The sequence below is a fragment of the Centruroides vittatus genome, unplaced genomic scaffold, assembly GCF_030686945.1.
Source record: "Centruroides vittatus isolate TY-2023 unplaced genomic scaffold, ASM3068694v2 contig_82, whole genome shotgun sequence".
Lineage (NCBI taxonomy): Eukaryota > Metazoa > Arthropoda > Arachnida > Scorpiones > Buthidae > Centruroides > Centruroides vittatus.
In genome coordinates, this window is record NW_027122533.1 from 96,856 (window position 1) to 117,315 (window position 20,460).

The following is a 20,460-nucleotide window of genomic DNA, read 5'->3' on the forward strand; positions in this document are numbered from 1 at the left end:
TGTTCAGAAAACCTCGAAATTTTGTCAAGTGTGAAATATTTTTCCTGCGTTATCAAACGTGATATTTTGTTAAAAAATAGCTTTTATATTATAATTATAAAATAGCAAAAAAGCTGAATTTTGAGGGTTGAAATAGGTTTCCATAAAACAAAACGTAAATACTAACAAACAAAAAATAGTTCTTGATTAAATATGACCCCACTCGACATACAACACGACTTCTTTCTGTCTGCCCACCCCGTTGACTTTTAACCACAAAAATTTAATAGCATTGATGTCCTTTATATACAAACTACCATGTTAAATTTCGTTTTTTAATGATTACCTCATCCCGAGATATCAAACGAAATAGACACAAACACAGACACGCGCTTTACGTACCTTATGTATATACTGTATATATATATATATACACATACAAGAATACTACAAATTTTGAGACCTTCCTGAAGAATAAAAAAGGATTTTATTCCTGAGAAACATCATTCAAATGGCCGAAAACGATCGATCAGTTAATAAAAGGCTGCATTTTAAAGGTTGTTTTTGGTCGATGTTTTATTATTATTTAACTGCAATGTTAAAAGAGTGCCATTGGCTATATTTAAAATAAAAATCTAAGAAAAATTGTATACTTAAATAAAGTACAAATTATACAACATTCAAAACTAATACCAAGAAGGAGAGTACTTTCATTCTTTACCTTTGGAACACAATAAACCGTATCAGAGTTGACCTCGTTTTATAGGCTCATCCCCGCCTGTGTTTAAGTCAATTGTTTAAAAGTTCCGTGACGTCGTATGACAAACATTTTCATTGCATAAAACTGTGTTTCAAAGACTATAAAAGGATGTTTAGAAGACTTCAAAACTTTATTTTATTTTATTTTTTTTTTTTTGGTATAAATCTTATAGGTTGTATATTTAAACATTTTAAAACCATTTGTTACAATCGTAAGAATAATTATTAAAATTAAATGATCATTAAATTATAAACAAATTAAGTAAATCAGTTGAAATGTATTTATAATATCCGATTTACATAAATAGGTCGAAGCGTAGTTGTGAAAGTGTTGTTTATATAAAAATCTGTCTGTGTTTTCTCATCGGATAAGATGCATCTACTTGCAAATCAACTCTATAATATACGTATCCTACTCTGTACGAAAATTGTATTCTATTACTGATCTCATCAACGGCATATTACCTAATGTAACTTCGATTACTCTGATTTAATTAATAATTATATTAATGGGAATCTCCTTTGCAGAAGCAGCAGCAAGGCTCCCGCATAGTACTATGTAGTTTAGAAAATTGAAATTAAAATCATACTTGAATAGCAATAAGATAGAACTAGTAATGATATATGCCTCGAATTATACCCAGCAGACATGCACAGCTACAGTGGCGTGCCGTCATTGGAAGCGATGGAAGCGCCGATTCCACCTTCCAATGACCTTCCCTTGTATTTTATAAAATATAAATTTTCATATTTTAACGTACTTTGAATTAATTAAAATGAATATTTTATTATAACTGCATTATGTATCTTTTACAAATTTCTATACTACATGTGAAAAAAAAACGATAAGATTGCTATTGTATGATATATTCGAATAATTCGGTGGCGGAAGGAATGTTGAAACCGGGTCAGTTTCTAATCAGCCAGATTATATAGGCATTAGCACGTGCAGTTTACAGAGCACCAACCTCACCCAATTTAGCTGGTAGAAGCGACACACGCGTACAGAGTCCAACTTTATAACCCGGACCGGTTCTGAGCTGTTAGCCGCCTGCCTGTCAACTTCCAAGCAGCCAGATTATAGGCATTGGCGCATGCGCTTTACAGAGCACCAACGTCACGGTTTAGCTGGTAGAAGCGACACACGCGTAAAGAGTACGCGACTTTATATCCCGGAGCGGTTGTGGGCTGTTAGCCGTCTGCTAGATATTCGGCCACCCTCGCCCGATTATGTGAATCGTGAGCAGACTAGATCAACGGCGGGCAACCCGCGGGCCAGCTACGGCTGGCAAAAAGTTTCTATCCGGCCCGCGAGATCTTTAATAGATTATTAAATTGAAAAAATAACTATTAATTAGTTATTTTTCCAATTCTTTGTAATTTTCGAAAACGATAAAAAAATAAATGTAGTAATTAACTTTTTATTTATTTATTTCATATTTGCAGACTAAAAAAATTACGAGTCACAAGAAGGCGTCAATTAACTACTACGGCGCGGAAAAAAACGTAAAATTTATTCTGGCCCATGTTATAAAATGGGTTGCCCACCCTAGACTAGATTTATAACAACCCAACCGATAAGAGTTTACTGGCACGTTTTTATGATAGTTCTGTATAGTTGACAGGAGTTTAAAAAAACTCCATTAAAATATTTGATATATTTATTCTGCGTTTATTCCGCTCTCCCATCTTATATTACTTACGGATTTCAATGTTAAACCAGTAATATTACGATCTAGTATGTCCCATCTGTAAGGGGATGCAGAAAAAACGTGTACAATTCTAGTACAGTGTTAAAAATTAACTGTTACTTTGGCAGCATCATTTACAACCAAATTTAATGAATGAGACGTACAGTACATACAATGGTACAAAAAAAAGCTCTAGAATTTATTTTCCTTAAATTTACGATTTATATATCCGTTGTCATAAAAATTTGTCTTTCCACTGTTTTCCCAAGACTACAGATATTCAGGTACAAAGTAACTGGTTTCGACTTATTTCTACTTAAGAAGTGACTAAATAATTAAGAGATTAGGGAATGGGGACATAAATAAAATCCTGTTGAAAGAGCCAGAATTTTACTTCAACAAAAGCTTAACAGACCCAATCACTCACTCAGTACAGTGGGAAACTGATTTCCGTGTACACCTGGTATTAAAACGAATTAGTTAGAAAACGAATGACTATTAAGTTTAACATAGTTAGATTTTTACAACTACGGTGAGAAACGTTTAAAATTTACAACAGCCCTGTGGCGTCCTTTGAGATATACTAGTGATGCGACAAAAGAGGCATTTGACATTGACCGGTATCGGCACCCTCGGGATTTGGCACGCACACACTCACTACTCACCTATCTGGACCATCACTAGTTCCATCCATTAGCTACTCGTATCGAGATATTTGACAAAGTGGATTGTTTTAAGATTTAAAAAGTAAAGAATATTTTATGTTATTTTTATGTACAGTACGTTTCTTTACAAAGCTATATTTTAATTATAATTTTCTTTAAAAGTATATTAATACAATCGAACAATACATTGTACCAGGTATGTATATCCATCGCACATTTTATTTCACCGAGTAAGTTTTTATAATTTATTTTTAATTTTAACCCTTATATCGTGGCTAGCGATTCAGAATGTAATTGTGATATTAAAAATACATTTAGAGAAGTCTACAGTTTTTACTGGCTTATCGAACAAATGAATACGAATGGACCCTAGACCAGTGATTCTTAACAGCGGGCCGCGTCCCCTGGGGGTCCATAAGAAGTTTGCCGGGGCCGCCAAATTATGCAAAATTTCCTTCAGAATATAATAAAAAGAAAATTGATGTATAATCCGAATATCGTATTGAAAAGTGAAATAAGAAAGATAAAGTTTTTCTATTTAGTTTTTATTTATTTATTTTGTATTTCTTCTTACATAGAACTTTGTTAGTACAGAAGAAATAAATGCAAATATGCTACTTACACCGTAGTATTTACTTCTTTTTTCCAAAGCAATTCTAAGAAACTATTAATGCTTGAAATTTTAAAAATAATTAGGAAAAATAGTAGGCTTTGAAAATTTAAATATTTTTGCAAAAGTTATGCAAAATCCTTACCACAAGTGGGCGTTTTAGTTTAGTTTTAGCATCGACATTGGATCGATTTATCGACATGTTTCTTATTTTATTTTCTGTTAAAAATTAATGAGTTTTCATGTTTAATTGTGAAGTTTGAATGTTATTTAAATAGATAATGAAATAATAAAATTATGATTTACATTTATTATATAAAAAATAAAGCAATAATAAAAAAATCAATTTATTATAGATAAATTATCAAATTATCAAATATAAATTATTATTAAAAAATGGGGGTCACAAAAAAATTATGAAATATTTGGTGGGCCGCGAGTATAAAAAGGTTAAGAACCACTGCCCTAGACCATCACTGACGCGCAATTAACTGATTGCCCCTGGAAGTCGGCTTCTTACAGAAACACAGCTTCCCTGTCATCAAATGTCACGGCACGCCACTGCACAGCTACGAAATAAGTTTTGATTATAATCTCGACACAAACAGATACTTTCAGTGGATAGTGTACACGAATGGCTCTAAGCAAGAGGGCAGACTGGGAGCTGGTGTGTGCATTCAAAACAACAACAATAAGATAATATATCAGGCCAGATTAAAACGTGCTAAACATTGTAGCATTACGCAAGCTGAACTATGGGCCACATACAAAGCAATCACTCAAATAAAAGATAAATAAATACAAAGGTAATATAAAATTCCATATTGACAGTAAGGTGCTTCTTCATGTCTTGGCAAAAACTGAAAACATCACACTACTGGGCAAAAAAGTTATTAATGTAGCACAATATCTGAGTTTTACCCGCAATATCCAATTCAGTTGGATACCAGCTCATAAAGGAACTGGCCGCATAAAGGAAACGAACTGGCCGATTAAAGAATCGGCCAGTTCGTTTCCTTTATGTCCTTTATGAGCTGGTATCCAAAATGGTTGGAGCAGGATAAATATACCAGGTTACCAAAATCAACACTGAAAAATTCCTTACACGAATGGGTACTAGTTGAATGGCAGGAATATTGGACTAGTTCTACAATGGGGAGACTTTGCCACCAGTTTATTCCCTCTATTACTAAACGCATCAATGCTAATTACTACGAACCTAGATCCAAAACCACCCAATGTTTAACGGGGCACGGCAATTTTATAGCCTACCGCTACCGCTTTAAGAAGAGAAACACTAATAAATGGCAGTGCGACAATAATAGTGTAGGAGATGCCATACATTTTATATTTCACTGTGAACGATATGATCAACACATTTCATTCTATAGAGAATGCATTCAAGGAGGACTTAATTGGCCACCAACACTACAAAACATTTTTGATAAGAAAAATCTCTGGAAGTGTTTTGAAAGGTTTCTTGAAAGCACCAGGGCTCTTCTGCCAGACTTCTACAGGAAACAAAAAATTCTTGAGAATGAAAACAAGAACAGACAAGATGACCAGGAAATCAGTGAAACAACGGAAAAGTGACGTTATCCGCGATTGATCGGCCATGTAGAATTTTTCTGTACATAGTATATTTGTCTAGTATTATTTTAGTTTTAGATTCTAGAATTTAAAAAAATATGTATTCATTTCAGTTATATACGTTCGGCATGTTAACTTATCAATTGTAAGGAAACTTGTAAATAACTTACCTTTTCTGCGAATAGAAATTGTATTATTATATCATAGTAAGCTAATATTTGCATTCTCTGCGTATTAAAATCGTAATCAGTTATTATTATTATTGTAACCTTGCAGTGATCAAGATTATTATCTACCTACCCACAAGTGATGAGTTTTGCGCACTACTGCAACCGGACCATTTCTTGTAATTGATAATGTATAACGGTTTTGTCAACTGTTGTATTAATAATTTCCGATACAGCGCTCTGAGGTCCTAAAAACTTTTTTCGCTTTTACTTTTCCCCCTTTTCTTTTATACGTTTCCCTTCAGAACCTTTTCTTCAATCTTTTCTTCACTTCTTTTTCTTCTTAGTAGGCTAACAAGGAGACCCTACGGCTTTGGGGAAACGGATTTTGATTATCTTCGGTGTGCAGGTAGTACACTGTGTGCGTGTACTACCTGTAAAATACTAAAGTGCAATACTCAAATGTAATCGAAAAAAATGAAGTTAAGGTTTTCTTTAGCACGTTATGTATAAGTTACGCGTACTATCGCTTCAGCATGCTGTGACGTGAGTGGTAACACTCCTGACTCCTGCCCTTGCGTGCTCGGGTTCAATTCTCTTGTGTATGATTTGTTTTTATTCATAAATACTTATAATGTATTTATTTATTTACTCATTCATTTATTTTTTTATTATTTATTTATTTTAATTTAATTTCTACTGTTCCAAGTCTAATATCTTTACTTCGAAAACCCACCTTTTTCAAGTTGAGAGAGAAGTATTAATACTTATGCCGGGTTCGAACATGGATCTAGAGTCTTTTTCACTCACTTTTTAACTCTTTGTTGACCAATTTGCACGCCCTGTTGTTTACCTTTAGTTTGTAAAATGACCGAGGGCAATACTGGTCAGTCAGGAATATTATTTTTAAAAATTCACCAAAAATCAAATTATCATTATATTCGTACGAAAGAAAATCACGTACATTTATTAATATCTTTAGTTTTAAATACGATATTTTTCAATACATTTTATTAGAGAAATTAATAAGAATATATATATATATCTGAACTGACATTTAAACTTGATAATTTGTAACTTTTTGTCAAAATTAACATTGTCTAGTTATTTTTTGGCACTAGGCTAGAAAGACGTAGAATATTGTTTTGTACAACTCTAAATAACAGTTTATTTCTGACACGAATAGACGTATTTGTGTGGTGAAATTTATTTTGAAAAGTTATTTTATAATTATAAAAATGTCATCAAGAGAAGCAAGTTCTTCACGTTGTGACGAAAAGACTGTTGATGATCACTCTTTATACAGTGATGTATCGAAGCAGCGGCTAAACGATGGCGTAGTGTATTATGAGAGTTTACTTTTCGAAAATAATTTAATTGCAACATCTTCTGATACACTATCTGAAGATGCTATGCTGATAGGCACAGAATTATACAATAATACATTGGATGTGTTGGATGCGTGGAAATTGGTCAACAAAGAGTTAAAGAGTGAGTGAAAAAGACTCTAGACCCATGTTCAAACCTGGCATAAGTATTAATACTTCTCTCTCAACTTGAAAAAGGTGGGTTTTCGAAGTAAAAATATTAGACTTGAAACAGTAGAAATTAAATTAAAATAAATAAATAATAAAAAATAAATGAATGAGTAAATAAATAAATACATTATAAGTATTTATGAATAAAAAAAATTATACACAAGAGAATTGAACCCGAGCATGCAAGGCATAAGTCAGGAGCGTTATCACTCATGCCACAGCACGCTCAAGCGATAGTACGCGTAACTTATACATAAAGTGCTAAAGAAAACTTTACGTTCATTTTTCTCGATTACATTTGAGTATTGCACTTTAGTATTTTACAGGTAGTACACTCACGCGGTGTACTACCTTCACACCGAAGATCATCAAAATCCTTTTCCCCAAAGCCATAGGGTCTCCTTGTAAGTTTGCAAAAGCAGGCAGCCCCTCCTTCTTTATTAGAGTTTATTAGCGTACACAGCATAATGCTTGGTGAAAAGATAGTTACACACTTATATTACTGAATATACGAACAATCACTCAACAGATGAAAGAAATAAAGCAGTCATTATATTTCACGCTAGACTTCTTTCTGTGTATACTATTTGATTTTTTTTTTTTTGTATTTGATTTTTTCTGATGAGAATTCGGTTGTTGAAAGTACTGTACACGTTGCAAAATTTAAATACCGTTCACAGCACGCTGCAATTAGTATGGGAGATGTTTTATTGTGAGAATATTGATGCATTAGATATTTATAAATCTTCGATTTTAGATCTATAATATCTAGTAAATTACTTTTGGCCGATATACTTCATTATCGGCCAAAAGTTATATAAAAGTAACATTATATTTATGACAGCTTATTAAATTCATTTTATCAGTAATTTATTTAGTTTTATTGTTTGCATAATCTTTCTAGTAGTTTTATTTTTACATAGTCTTCTCTCGCTTCGCTCTTAATATATATATATATATATATATGTATAACTATCCCTTTTTGATTTTCTTGCATTAATTAATATAACCGTATGTTAATTTGCTTATTTCAATGTTTTCATCTCTCATTGCTTGTGTGCAGGAACTCTTGTTAATATGGTTAACGACAACAAAAAGGATAAATTGATCCTTAAATTAGAAAAAAGGAGTTTTACGCAGATATATTCTGTAAATCAACGGTATTACATCCCGTCCTAGGTGATCTTACCACCACCCTTTTCTGTATCTGCGTGAGCGTATCAGAAAGTCCTATCGACTTCTATGCAACACCACCCTCTACTAGACCTTATGCACCATACCCATACAGGTCACGCCAGTAGTTTATAGTGCTATGCGCTTACAGCCTGTAATGTGATGATCTCGTGTACCGCTCCAGGTACTGAGTGCTTTACAGTTTTAATCTATTATATGGAATGCTCTGCACTCCATATAATACATTAAAACTGTAGCAGGACGTTTATGGACAACACTGCGGCAGAACTAAGTGTATCCTCCAGCAGAAAGGGACACCATAAAACCTATAATAAAACTTATATAAACCTATATACAATTAAAACCTATATAAACCTGTATATACTTAAACTATACGGTGTAATATTCGTAGCGTCTTGCCCTTACACATCATACTTTTCCTGTCAGCAATAGAGTCGTGCCTGTCATCTAAGTAACTCTTAAATAAAAAAAAAAGTTTTGATTGAAGTAACGTGACTTGCAGTGCAAACCAGAAGTACGTATATAGTTCATCCTGACTTCCTGCTTCTATGGTTTCCACCTCTCGTCTCAGCGTTTATTTATCTTAGTAAGTTCTCGAGTATAATGAAGGACAGACAACAGAGAGACTACATTGAAAATTTATAGGTCTACAGTTTTTTCAAATTGCTTACCAAAAACTTGAGTAGTGAAATGGTGTCAATAAACTATGTATTAGTTTATTGACACCATTTCACTACTCAAAATATATTATTCTAATATTATGCAAAATATTATATTAGTTTGCATAATATTAGAATATATTATTTTACTATCTACAGCACTGGCGATTATAGACAACTAGAAATTCTGTCCTGAAGCAAGAACTAAATCAGGTCACTGATGTCACTGCAAAGTAAGTGCAATGACCGATTCGAAATCGATTAAACGTTTATTCTATAGCTAATATTTTTGCAAAATAAGTAGGCTGTACTTTCCGTCAAAACATAAAACGAACATAATCAAAATTCAGATGGATTGGATAGAAATTGCAGGAGTTATAAAGAATTCACACACATAGACAACAGCTTTTTGACAATAAATTTTTCATTATTTATCAAATCAGATTATTCCAGCTTATATCAGATAATATACATCTAACTGTGTGACGGTGGGACAGCCAAGCAGTCAAGGTGTCAGCTTACTGTTCTACGGGACCAGTACGGTCGAAAATTCCCCTGGAATTTTTCGGGAAGTGTTCCGTCCAGATAATTCAGGCCCCCGTCTTTCAAATCCTGGTTGTCGCATTTTGGGTCTGGCAGAACCCTTAATGGGATTGAAAAAACAGTCTCTTTTAATTCAATTATTATGCCTTTGTGTCCTTTATCATAGCTTAAATTTATCTTTGTATACTAGTACATTTATCAATTAACAGGACTTATTATACTGGAAAATTATGGATGCAGATATTTTAGTCTTACAGATCAGAAATAATATTTTTTTTATTTTATTTTTTACTTTGGTGAACTAACAGGTGAACTAAATAAAAAATATTATTTCTGATCTGTAAGACTAAAATATTTGCATCCATAATTTTCCAGTATAATAAGTCCTGTTAGTTGATAAATGTACTCGTATACAAAGATAAATTTAAGTCTCTCTCAGTGTCTACAGGCGAAGAGTAGACTTTGTTTTTAAAAAAACAAAGAAAAAAAACGAAATAAACCTCTGATTCGATAAGGAACAGAATACAATGTTCACACAGAGCAAAATACGTATATTATAGAGTTGATTTGCAAATAGATGCATTTTATCCGATGGAGAAACGCTGACAGATTTTTATATAAACAAACTTTTTACAACTACGCTTCGATTTATTTATGCAAGTCGGATATTATAAATACATTTTAATAACTAATTCTCTTTATCATTTAATTTAAATACTTTTTACGGCTATAATGGTTTTAAAAATATACAAATATACAGCTTAGAAGATCCTTTCACAAACACTGCAACATAATTTTTTACAAAGAAAATTTTCAAGTCATCCGACATCACGAAACTTTTAAACAATTGACATAAATACAGGCAGGGAAGAACCTATAAAACGAGGTCAATTCCGATGTCGTTGATGGTGCTTCAGAGGTGGTAAAACTTGAAAAGTGGTTTTTCTACGTGTTCAATGTTGTATGATTGTACATTTTCTGAAATATATATTGTCGTCTTGGTCTTATATTTTAAATGAAATAAATGGCTTTAAAAATTTGGATACAGTTAATGACGATTAATTCGTTTTAATTGAATAATGCATTGGAAATATACTTACCTCCTTACCCAATGTACCCGAACATTTAGGAAATTCATTCACTTAATGTGAATGGTATTTTATTTGCACCGACATGTGACTTACTTTTAACTTAAAAACGAAGTGATGGTTTCTAGCTTTTACTTTCTCGACGTGTATATCATGGGGAAGTATTGAAATCGTGTCAAATTTTAGTTTTTACAAATTTTTATGTTTTGAGACGCCGAACCCAAAATAAACCAGCAACGAGTAGCTCAACATTCCTGGCAACATTTAAAATTTTCGTGAAGCCAACTGTTTATCATATTTTATTAAAATAAATTTTTAAAATTTTTTAAACTATTATAAAATGGCAAATGTCTTAATTTTCATGGTAGAGATAGGTTTTATAAAAATAATTGTAAATGCTAATAACGAGTGCAATCTTGGTTAAGTCTTACTTTACTGAAGATACGACACACGACTCTGTTTTATCTCTTCATCCCTTTGACCTTTAAACATCAGAATGTAATATCATCTATTCCCTTATTAAATCTCCCTGCAGAATTTCAGAAATTTTCGAAAGCACAGGAGTTATTATCGAGGTTGTGGCCGAAGTTTTCAACGCTAAAACGTGACGTGAACGTCCAACGTTCACGTATTCGCGTTGAAAACTTCTGCCGCAATCTCGCTATTAAGCTTCAAACAGGGTGATCCAAATTGTGCCCCACACACCTCCATACATACAGAAATTACCTCTAAATTTTTTTCTCATTTATCGACGATTCAAGATCTCTAGTCTGAAAATGTAAGAATATTGGGGTGTGATTTGTTGACGGATTGTCATACATTCTCTCTGTTATATTACAGCCGGAAAGTAAAACTCAAAACGCGAATAAAATATATTTGTGGATATGTGTGTGTATTTACATTTACACACATGTACGTGTATAGTTGTGTCTATTTTGTTTAATGTTCCTTATATCTCGAGATGAAATAATGATTAAGAAATGAAATTTGGAAAGTTAGCTTGTATATAATGGAAGTCGATGCTTTTACATTTTGGCAGTTAAAGGTCGAAGGGGTGGGAAGATAAGAAATGTCGTGTCTTATCTCGAGTGGGTCAGATTAATCAAGATTTTCTCATTGTTAGCATTTACGATTTGTTTAATAAAAACCCATTTCTATTCTTAAAATTAAGCTTGTTGTCATATTATAATAAATAATAATATAACAGTTACTTTAACACTATCTCATATCAGATAGTGCGGCACAGAATTTTAACTTTACGTTACAATATATTTTAATGCTTTTTTCCCGAAAAGTTAAGAAATTCGTCGCTGAATTTTTTACTATAAAAAGTGATTAATTTTTATATATTTATCAATCTTCAGATAAAATTTCCTTTGCAAATTTTTGTAGTGTATTAGTTATATATAAAAGAATTTTAAGTTTAAATTATTCATTGACCGATTTATATCTTTCTTAAAAGATAATTTTAATGTTTTTTATATCTTGACGAAACTTCAAGGTTTCCTGAACACAAATAACATGCTAAACCTTTACACTTTAAAATAAATATTATATGTTATCTGATAGAATTGTAGATTTGATGAGTAATACTACAGACGCGATGTACTGTATAGAAAATTATAGATGAGAGAAATTAATAGAGAATGAAGAGGAAAGAGAAAAGTAACCCATTTGACACAGTTGGTGTTTTCTCTCGTATATTTTTCTGGTATGTAATATTATTTTATAATATAAATAATTACTATGTTGTTTTTATGGTAATTTTTTAAAACGAAATCCCTAATATTTTCATACTGTCATTTTATGTTACAATACAGGTGTATATACAAATTTTATATTATTGTTACATTTAAATTTCCGCTTTTAAAAGAGAAAACAGCAAATCTTCCCGTGTGCACGAGACTTCAAAACATACAGTATATATTGATATGGTTTTATAGATTCTTGAGATAAATGTAAAAGATTTAACTAAAATTATTTTGTTTATCAAACACGCGATGTACTTTGTATTCAATGCGTGTTTTTTTTCGTTTAACCTAATATATTACTCAAAATATAATTAAAAAGTTAATTTGATCAGTTACGTAAAGTTATCATTTCAAGTATTAAAAAATTTTATGGTTTATATTAATACTAAACAATGTACTGATCGTTTTGTGTAGCTCATGAGGTGAAGTTATCGCATAAATACTCAGTATTATACTTGGTGAAAAAATATTTACATACTTGTATTTGTATCTGCCTGACATAAAGATTTATTGGCTACAATTTGAAAAATTTGTACACACATAAATTTCCACTGTCATCTGTTCGTTTTACAGTCTTTCCTTAATCTCGAAGACGGGGTGAGTCAGGTTAACGCCGAGACAGGGTTTGAACACCGCAAGGACAGTAGACCCCGATTAACTTTCAGTTTGAACCAGAAGTCACGTTACATCAATTGAAATCAATTCCCTGACAGAGGTTATCAATAAATAGATGACTGGTGCAACTCAACTGCTAACGGAAAAGTATGATATGTAGGGGCAAGATAGTACGAATTCGAGTGGAGAGAATATGTTTTAAATGAAATAAATTTAAATACGATTAAAAATTGCAGCTCGGCATTATGACGATGTCACAATAAATAATTGCTCGTAAAAATTACTAACAATGACGCAATGCATGAACGAAATAAAATATTCTTTATATTTAACGCCAAGCTCTAGTGCCAAATTGTCTTATTAATTATTTATTTATTATAGCCAACTGTAGCCCGATAATTCGGCTCTTGTGGATGTATAGCTTTATAATTAACGTTTTTCCTGTAATGTTCTTGTTGGATTATTTCTGATAAAAATTCGGTTGTTAAAAGTACATGCTGCAAAACTTAAATATCGTTCATAACACGTGGCAATTTAAATACGAGTTATTTTATTATGTAGAGTTATCAGTTAAATATACGTTATTTTTATCTCAAAAATATTCGATTATAGATCTAGAATATCCAGTAAATTATTTTTGACCAATAACAATTCAAAGTTATATTTAAGGCATCGAATTTATTCACTTAATCGGTAATTTATTTATTTTCGTTGTTCGCGTAATCTTTCTACTAGTATTACTATATAATCTTCTCTCTTTCTTTTAATATACTGTATATAAATAGGAGTCGCACTGAGTAGCGCCAAATTCGCTACTTGGCAATATTTTTATGAAAGTGGCAATAAAAAGCCTAGTCGGCTCGTTTCGACATTCATCGTGAAATTGACTTGCAAATGACACTTTGGGAAAAACAGCATTATGTCGTGTTTCTCGCGCATCACACACCTGGAGATTTCGTAACGTCATGCGGCACTGCAAAAAGGTTGGGAAGTGACCTCGAAAACTGAAGCAATTCTGTGCAATGGGCGTGTTCAAAATCTCGGCCTCACTTCGGTGAGATGTGACGGAAGTGACGGAACCGTTGGCCTTTTCGACAGAACACAAACGCTAACTGCCAGAGAGATGGTTAAAAAATAACAAAAAAATAGCGAACGAGGTTGGCTACCACGTTACCTTAAACGTATTTTTAAACTTATTTAACGAGAACAGCTTAACGAGAAAAGAATATTTCTAAAGGAAAACAAGAAATAAAGACTTTTTAAATTTCCGTAGAAGTTTCAAATAACTAAATCAATCCTAAAACTACATTTTAACAACTGAAACAAGTTATGTGATGTCTTACGTAAATATACTAGTGTGTTAAAATATTCCATTAATTTAATAACCGAATTTTAATTTATTCGGGTATATTTATCAACAAATACATTAAATTCAATGTTTTTGACGAAAAATAGAACTTTCACGACCCTGGCGGTGGCTGCCATCTTGAATATCGAGCACCGAAATAGACGCTTTCAGTTTGTTGAAAGGACGATGGCAGCAAGATGCAGTTGCATAAGATTTTGAACGTAAATTGGGGATTTCTTAACTATCGAGAGAACATTTTGAAAATTTTATGGGATGACTTTTTCACTTTAATCTTTTTTCGGTAGACTGAAACGACAATTTTGACATTTGAGACAGAATCTCTGAAATACCGTTTAGGCATTGTAATGAAACGTGTTGTTCGGAACGATTCATTAAAAACGAGCAATTTCTTATTACGACGTGGTCACAATGTGGGGCTGCAATTTTTTTAAAATCATATTTTTAATTTATTTAATTTATAATATATACATAAAATTAGTAGTGGTTTGCCTCTGTACGTCATACTTTTCCTCTAACAATGGAATCGTGCCGGTCATCTGTCTAACATCTTTAGGATAATTTTTTAAAAATGAAATAACTATAAAGATACTTTCGATGCCAATCTGCAGTTCTTTTATAATTGATTGGGTTCTTCCGTACCTACGTTTTCCATATGGTGTCTCGGCTTTCATCTGTATAACTCCATTCTCGAGATTAAGGAAGAAGAGACGAACAGACACAAGAAGGCCAACCGGCCGACCAACATTGCAAATTTATGTTTCCTCGTATTGGCGATACACGTTTAGGTTCGAAACTTTAGAATTCTAGTTTAGTTTTGTTGTTTTATGTGTAATATTCTTATTTTATTATTTTACTGCTCATTAGCATTAGCATTATTCTATTATCATACCTCACGTTTAAAACTTGTAAAACGAAATTAAAAATCGTGACATCATTTCACGTTTAGCGAAAATAAGAGTATGGTGTTTTCAAATAATACGAACCGAGAAATGAAATTTAAAAGTATACATTATACGTTTTTAATTCAAAAATTTTCCTTCGTAAGTTCTTAGACCTATGACAGACACGACTCTATTTTTAAAAGAAAAGTATGATGTACTACAGTAATAAGCCACAACTAATTTGAGGCGGAGTGCATATATTTTAAATTAAACATATTAAAAATAAGATAATCACAATGCTGAGCCGCAATTTCTTATGTCACAATAAATAATTACTCGTTCTTTTTAATGATCACTTTGATTGACGATTGTATTTAATTAAACTAATTCAAATTAAATTAATTTGCCTAATAAATACAGCTATAGTTAGGGGGCTTATGACAAAATTTCTAAATTTAATGTTTCAACCTGTCAAACTTTGATGCACGTGACTTATTTAAAGATAAATATTTAATTGTAACGATAGAACCTTTTACTTTCCTGGCTGTTGTGAATGATAACACGGGAAAATAATGGAACCGTGTCAAATTTGACACTCCGAGTTTTTTGAAAAATCCACATCTTCAGATGCCCTGAACACGAAAGAATCGAGAAAACGACAAAGTAATTTTGTGGATATATATATATTTGTATGTTGGTGTGTATGTTTGTGTTTGTTTGTTTGTTTGTGTGTGTGTGTGTGTGTGTGTGTGTGTGGCGTCTATTTCGTTTAATATCTCAAGATGGGTACAAATAATGAAAAGAAATTTGGCACAGCAGCTTGTATATAAGGGATATTGATGCTATTCAATTTTGATAGTGAAAGATAGAGAAATGGAGAATCACGGATATATGTCGCCAGGGCCAGACTTAATGAAATATATAGTACTTTTATAGTGTTACTACCGTTTTTAGCTTTTATAGTGTTTTGTAAGACTCAACACATCCCTCAAAATTAAGCCTTTTGCTATTTCGTAATAATTAAAAATATATTAAATCGTTATAACAAAATCTCATAAAACCCGGAAAAGTTATGCAACTCGTTGTAGATTTGCTTTCATCTTTTCAATTATCGTAGCTGTATTTCTGCAGTGTTCGTTGTTGAATGTGTAATTTGTTTCCTTTAGAATCCGTCAAAAAATGTCACTAAACATTAAGTAAGTGCATAAGAAATAAACAGTAAAAAGTTCGAAATTGCAGTTCTTCGGAAAACATTAGCGAGATTGAGGCCGAAGTTTTCAACCCGAAAACGTATACGTCGGACGTTCGGCGCCACTTCTCTGTAAACTTAGAAGTTTGACAATGGCTTCTGGAATATCGAGTATGATTCCACTGACTTTCCGAAGACCATTGTCAAACTTCTAGGTTTACAGAAAAGTGGCGCCGAACGTCCGACGTATACGTTTTCGCGTTGAAAACTTCGGCCCCAACCTCGTTATTTTATCAAGTACATACGTATTAACAAATGCAGGTTATTGTTGTATAAAATGTATGAGAGGCGTTTGTAATGGTGGTAGTTAGTAAAGATATATAACAAGCAAAATGCTGTTTTGGCTAAAATGTTTTTTGGAATTCGTAATTAATAAACGATTACTGTGATTAAGATAAATGATTTGTATTGATGGATAATGTTCATTGTGTTGTAAGTTAAGTACAATCATAGCAATTTCGTGCCAGTCAGTACAAGAAAACTTATGGTAAACAAGAATATTAAATAAATAATTTATTTTACAGTTGGATATTCCCCATAATAATCGAAGGAAGAAAGAGAGTTTTAAAAGAAGAAGATTTGTACGAAACTTCTAAATATCATACTTCCGAGTGTCTTGGGGATCAGTTTCAGAAGTAAGTAACTGTACTTGTGAAAAACGATATTTCAGTTACTATTTCCCTAATACTTTCAGCAAGATTTACGATTTCGTTAAGTTTAAACAAATTAAACAAACAAACAAACAAACAAAAAAAGAAGCTAAAGCTGTTTTATTTATTTTAGTCATCATTACGTATTAATTAGTTATTGTTACTTGTGAAATACTTAGCTTAGTATTTAACATTATATTAATCTTCTGTCGTGTGATAACGAGCTCGGAAGCACTTCTCACTGTTGTTTTGATTGTGGCACGGAATCTTTAGCGTATCACGTGTCTAAATGCATTCTCGTTAGGAGAACACTAGCAGACCTTGTTATTACTGAACACTCGATATTTTTACGAGTAGCATTTATAATGTTTTATTGTATTTCCAAAATAAAATGACAGTTTTAAAAGCATTATACATAGCTTTACAAAAATTGCATAACATTGATTCAAATATTTTTCTGAAATTTTATTCTTAATCGAAGTTTTTTGTTTTCAGAGAATGGAACAAGGAATTGGAGAAGAGGAATTCCAGCATACTGAAAGCTTCATTGCGTTTTGTTGGTTGGAAATACTTAATAATCATATTACTTGCACTCATTCAGGTACTGTATTATGACAACTGATATGAAACAGGTCGAAAGATTAGTGATTCGCTATAATTTGGGTGTATTTTATTTTTAGTTTTAAAATTTAGTGGGTTACACTCGGTTGACACTGGTGACTGTGTATTATACCGGACTAAAGTCAAGATATAGAAACCAAAACAAAACAAAAATTAAATAGGTGTGTCAGTGTGTGTGTCTGTATTCAGGAATTTCCTAACAATATGACATGTATTCAATATAGTGGCCTTCTGTAGTGTGATGTATGTATTTATATACAATTATAATGCTCTCAGGCTTTTGTGTAGTGTGTGTGGTACCACACCTGTACAGAACAGAACGACAGGTACAATAAGCACCCTATTCATCCTCCACAGATGCCTTATTTCCTGGGTGAGTTCTGTGTACTTGCTAATTTTTTCAATTAAAGTGTTTTGTATATTGTGACTGTTTGGAAAGGATATCTCTATAATGTATGTGATGTTATTGTGTTTGTCAACGAGTGAGAAAAAATGTTTTATCTGTGATTATGTCTCTCGTATATTCGTGCATGTTGTTTTCCAATACTGTTCGTGGAATGTATTTATAGTATGGTTCATCGATATCTACTAATTTGTATTTCTTTGCAAGCTCTTGGTGTATTATATTTGCTACTTGATTATGTTAATGTAAATAATCTGTCTGTGCCAAGAGCTTGCAACCAGCAGTGATGTGTTGTGTAGTTTCTGACATGACGTGACATTTTCTGCATGTGTCATTCGTGAGTGTTGTATCTTTGAGTATATGTTTTCTGTAGTGTTTAGTATTTATGACCTGATCCTGTATGGCGATCATGAATCCTTCGGTCTCCCCGAAGAGGCATCCCCGAGCTAACCAGCTGTTTGACTCAGTTTTGCCAACAAAATCCTGGGCCAGGTAGTAAGGGTGCCTGCCATTGAGTGCCTTTCGAGCCCACGATTGCTTAACGGTGTCTATGCTTTTTATATGTTGTGTTGTGTCTGTACAACATGAATGTAAGTTTAATGGCATGTTATTTAAGCCTGCTAGAGTTACTGCTATATGTAACTGTGATGTTTCTTGTTTTCTGTGGAATAACTCTCGCAGGACTGTACTTGTTTGTAGTGAAGGATAACTATGTCAATCAGGACACGTACGCCATCTTTACATGGAAGGGTTAATCTTTCTGTGGCGGTTTTAGTGTGATATTGTTTATGCTTAGTAAGTGTTGTTCTTGTTTTCCTTTGGAGTTGCTCAAGATCTGTGTGAGTCCAATATATAACTCCAAAAGAATATGTGAGTACTGGGATGACATATGTGTTTATTGCTTTAACTGTGTGTTTTGCATTTAACTCTGTTCCGAGAATAGCATTTAACCTACTTTGGTATTCTTTAAATAATCTATACATCCACCAAAGCCGAATTATCGGGCTAGAGTTGGCTATAATAAATAATTAATAAGACAATTTGGCACTAGAGCTTGGCGTTAGGCGCCATCTCTTACTAAACTTAATAATTATAATTAAATTAAATAAATAATTTTAATAATATGGAACTGGAGGAAAAGAAATCAGCCCGAAGCAGGACTCGAACCCGCAACTTCTGCTATCTGTGCAGACACGTTACCAGTTACGCTACCTGGACCTTCGGTCCGATCGCCTCCTCCAGTATATATAAGCTAACACGACGACCATCAACGGCCATTACAATGCCGGCTGGGGACACATCAAGTGCCCACGTCCTCCCAAGGCACTCAACCGGCCATCGCAACCCCGGCAAGGCGTATAAATATAAATAAATAACAACTAACCCGTTACAAAGCTATACATCCACCAAAGCCGAATTATCGGGCTAGAGTTGGCTATAATAAATAATTAATAAGACAATTTGGCACTAGAGCTTGGCGTTAGGCGCCATCTCTTTACTAAACTTATTAATTATTAAGTTTAGTAAGAAATGGTGCCTAACGCCAAGCTCTAGTGCCAAATTGTCTTATTAATTATTTATTATAGCCAACTCTAGTCCGATAATTCGGCTTTGGTGGATGTATAGCTTTGTAACGAGTAAGTTGTTATTTATTTATCTTTAAATAATCTTTGCTTTATTTGTGCATGTTCTGTTAGTTTGGCTTGTTGGAGTCCTAAATACTTGTAGAACTTCGCCTTCTTCCATGAATTCAAGAACGTTTGCATTTCCAAGTGCAAAATTTTCTTTCTTCAGGATTCCTTTGTCTATGTGAAGTGTTTTGCATTTGTCTAGGCCAAAGTCCATTTGTATGTCCTTGGTGTACGAATGTGTGATTTGTAAGAGTTGATGAAGTTGTTTTTGTGTGAATGCATAAAGTTTTATGTCATCCATGTACATGAGATATGACCACGGACAATTTAGTAACCCTTGAAACATCCATATGCAAAGCGTTTGTTAGACGACAGCACTTAGTGTCTCTGTTCTTTGATATAGAGAAGGCCTACGATTGCTGCTGGCGCTATAGGATACTCCGTGATCTGCATGAATTCGGATTGCAGGGTAATTTGCCAATTTTTATAAAAAACTTCCTACAGAATCGAATATTTCAAGTCAGGATGAGCAACACTTTATTTAGGCTTTTCACACAAGAAGAGCATGTTCCTCAAGGTTCTATTTTGAGTGTAATTCTGTTCCTAATTAAAATTAACAGCATAGCTAAGTTTCTCCCTCCCAGTGTAAAACACTCTCTGTATGTGGATGACTTTCCGGTCTCCTGCCAGTCTAGTAACATGAGTTTTATTGAGAGACAACTGCACACCTCTTTAAATCGCATAGACAATTGGTCCAAGACCAATGGTTTTACTCTTAATGCAGAGAAGACTTCGTGCATCCACTTT

General features: G+C 32.9%; 1 protein-coding gene across 1 annotated transcript in view; it reads left to right on the top strand.

The window, feature by feature from the left end:
* The first annotated feature begins 12,097 nt into the window (after positions 1 to 12,097).
* Positions 12,098 to 20,460, top strand: part of LOC136982322 (ATP-binding cassette subfamily C member 4-like) — a 67,623-nt gene continuing 59,260 nt past the window's right edge. Inside the window, exons 1-3 of the mRNA XM_067278798.1 lie at positions 12,098 to 12,194; positions 16,873 to 16,983; positions 17,494 to 17,599. Of these exons, the coding sequence (XP_067134899.1) occupies positions 12,130 to 12,194; positions 16,873 to 16,983; positions 17,494 to 17,599 (282 nt within the window). The 5' untranslated portion in view covers positions 12,098 to 12,129. The remainder of the gene's footprint in view (positions 12,195 to 16,872; positions 16,984 to 17,493; positions 17,600 to 20,460) is intronic.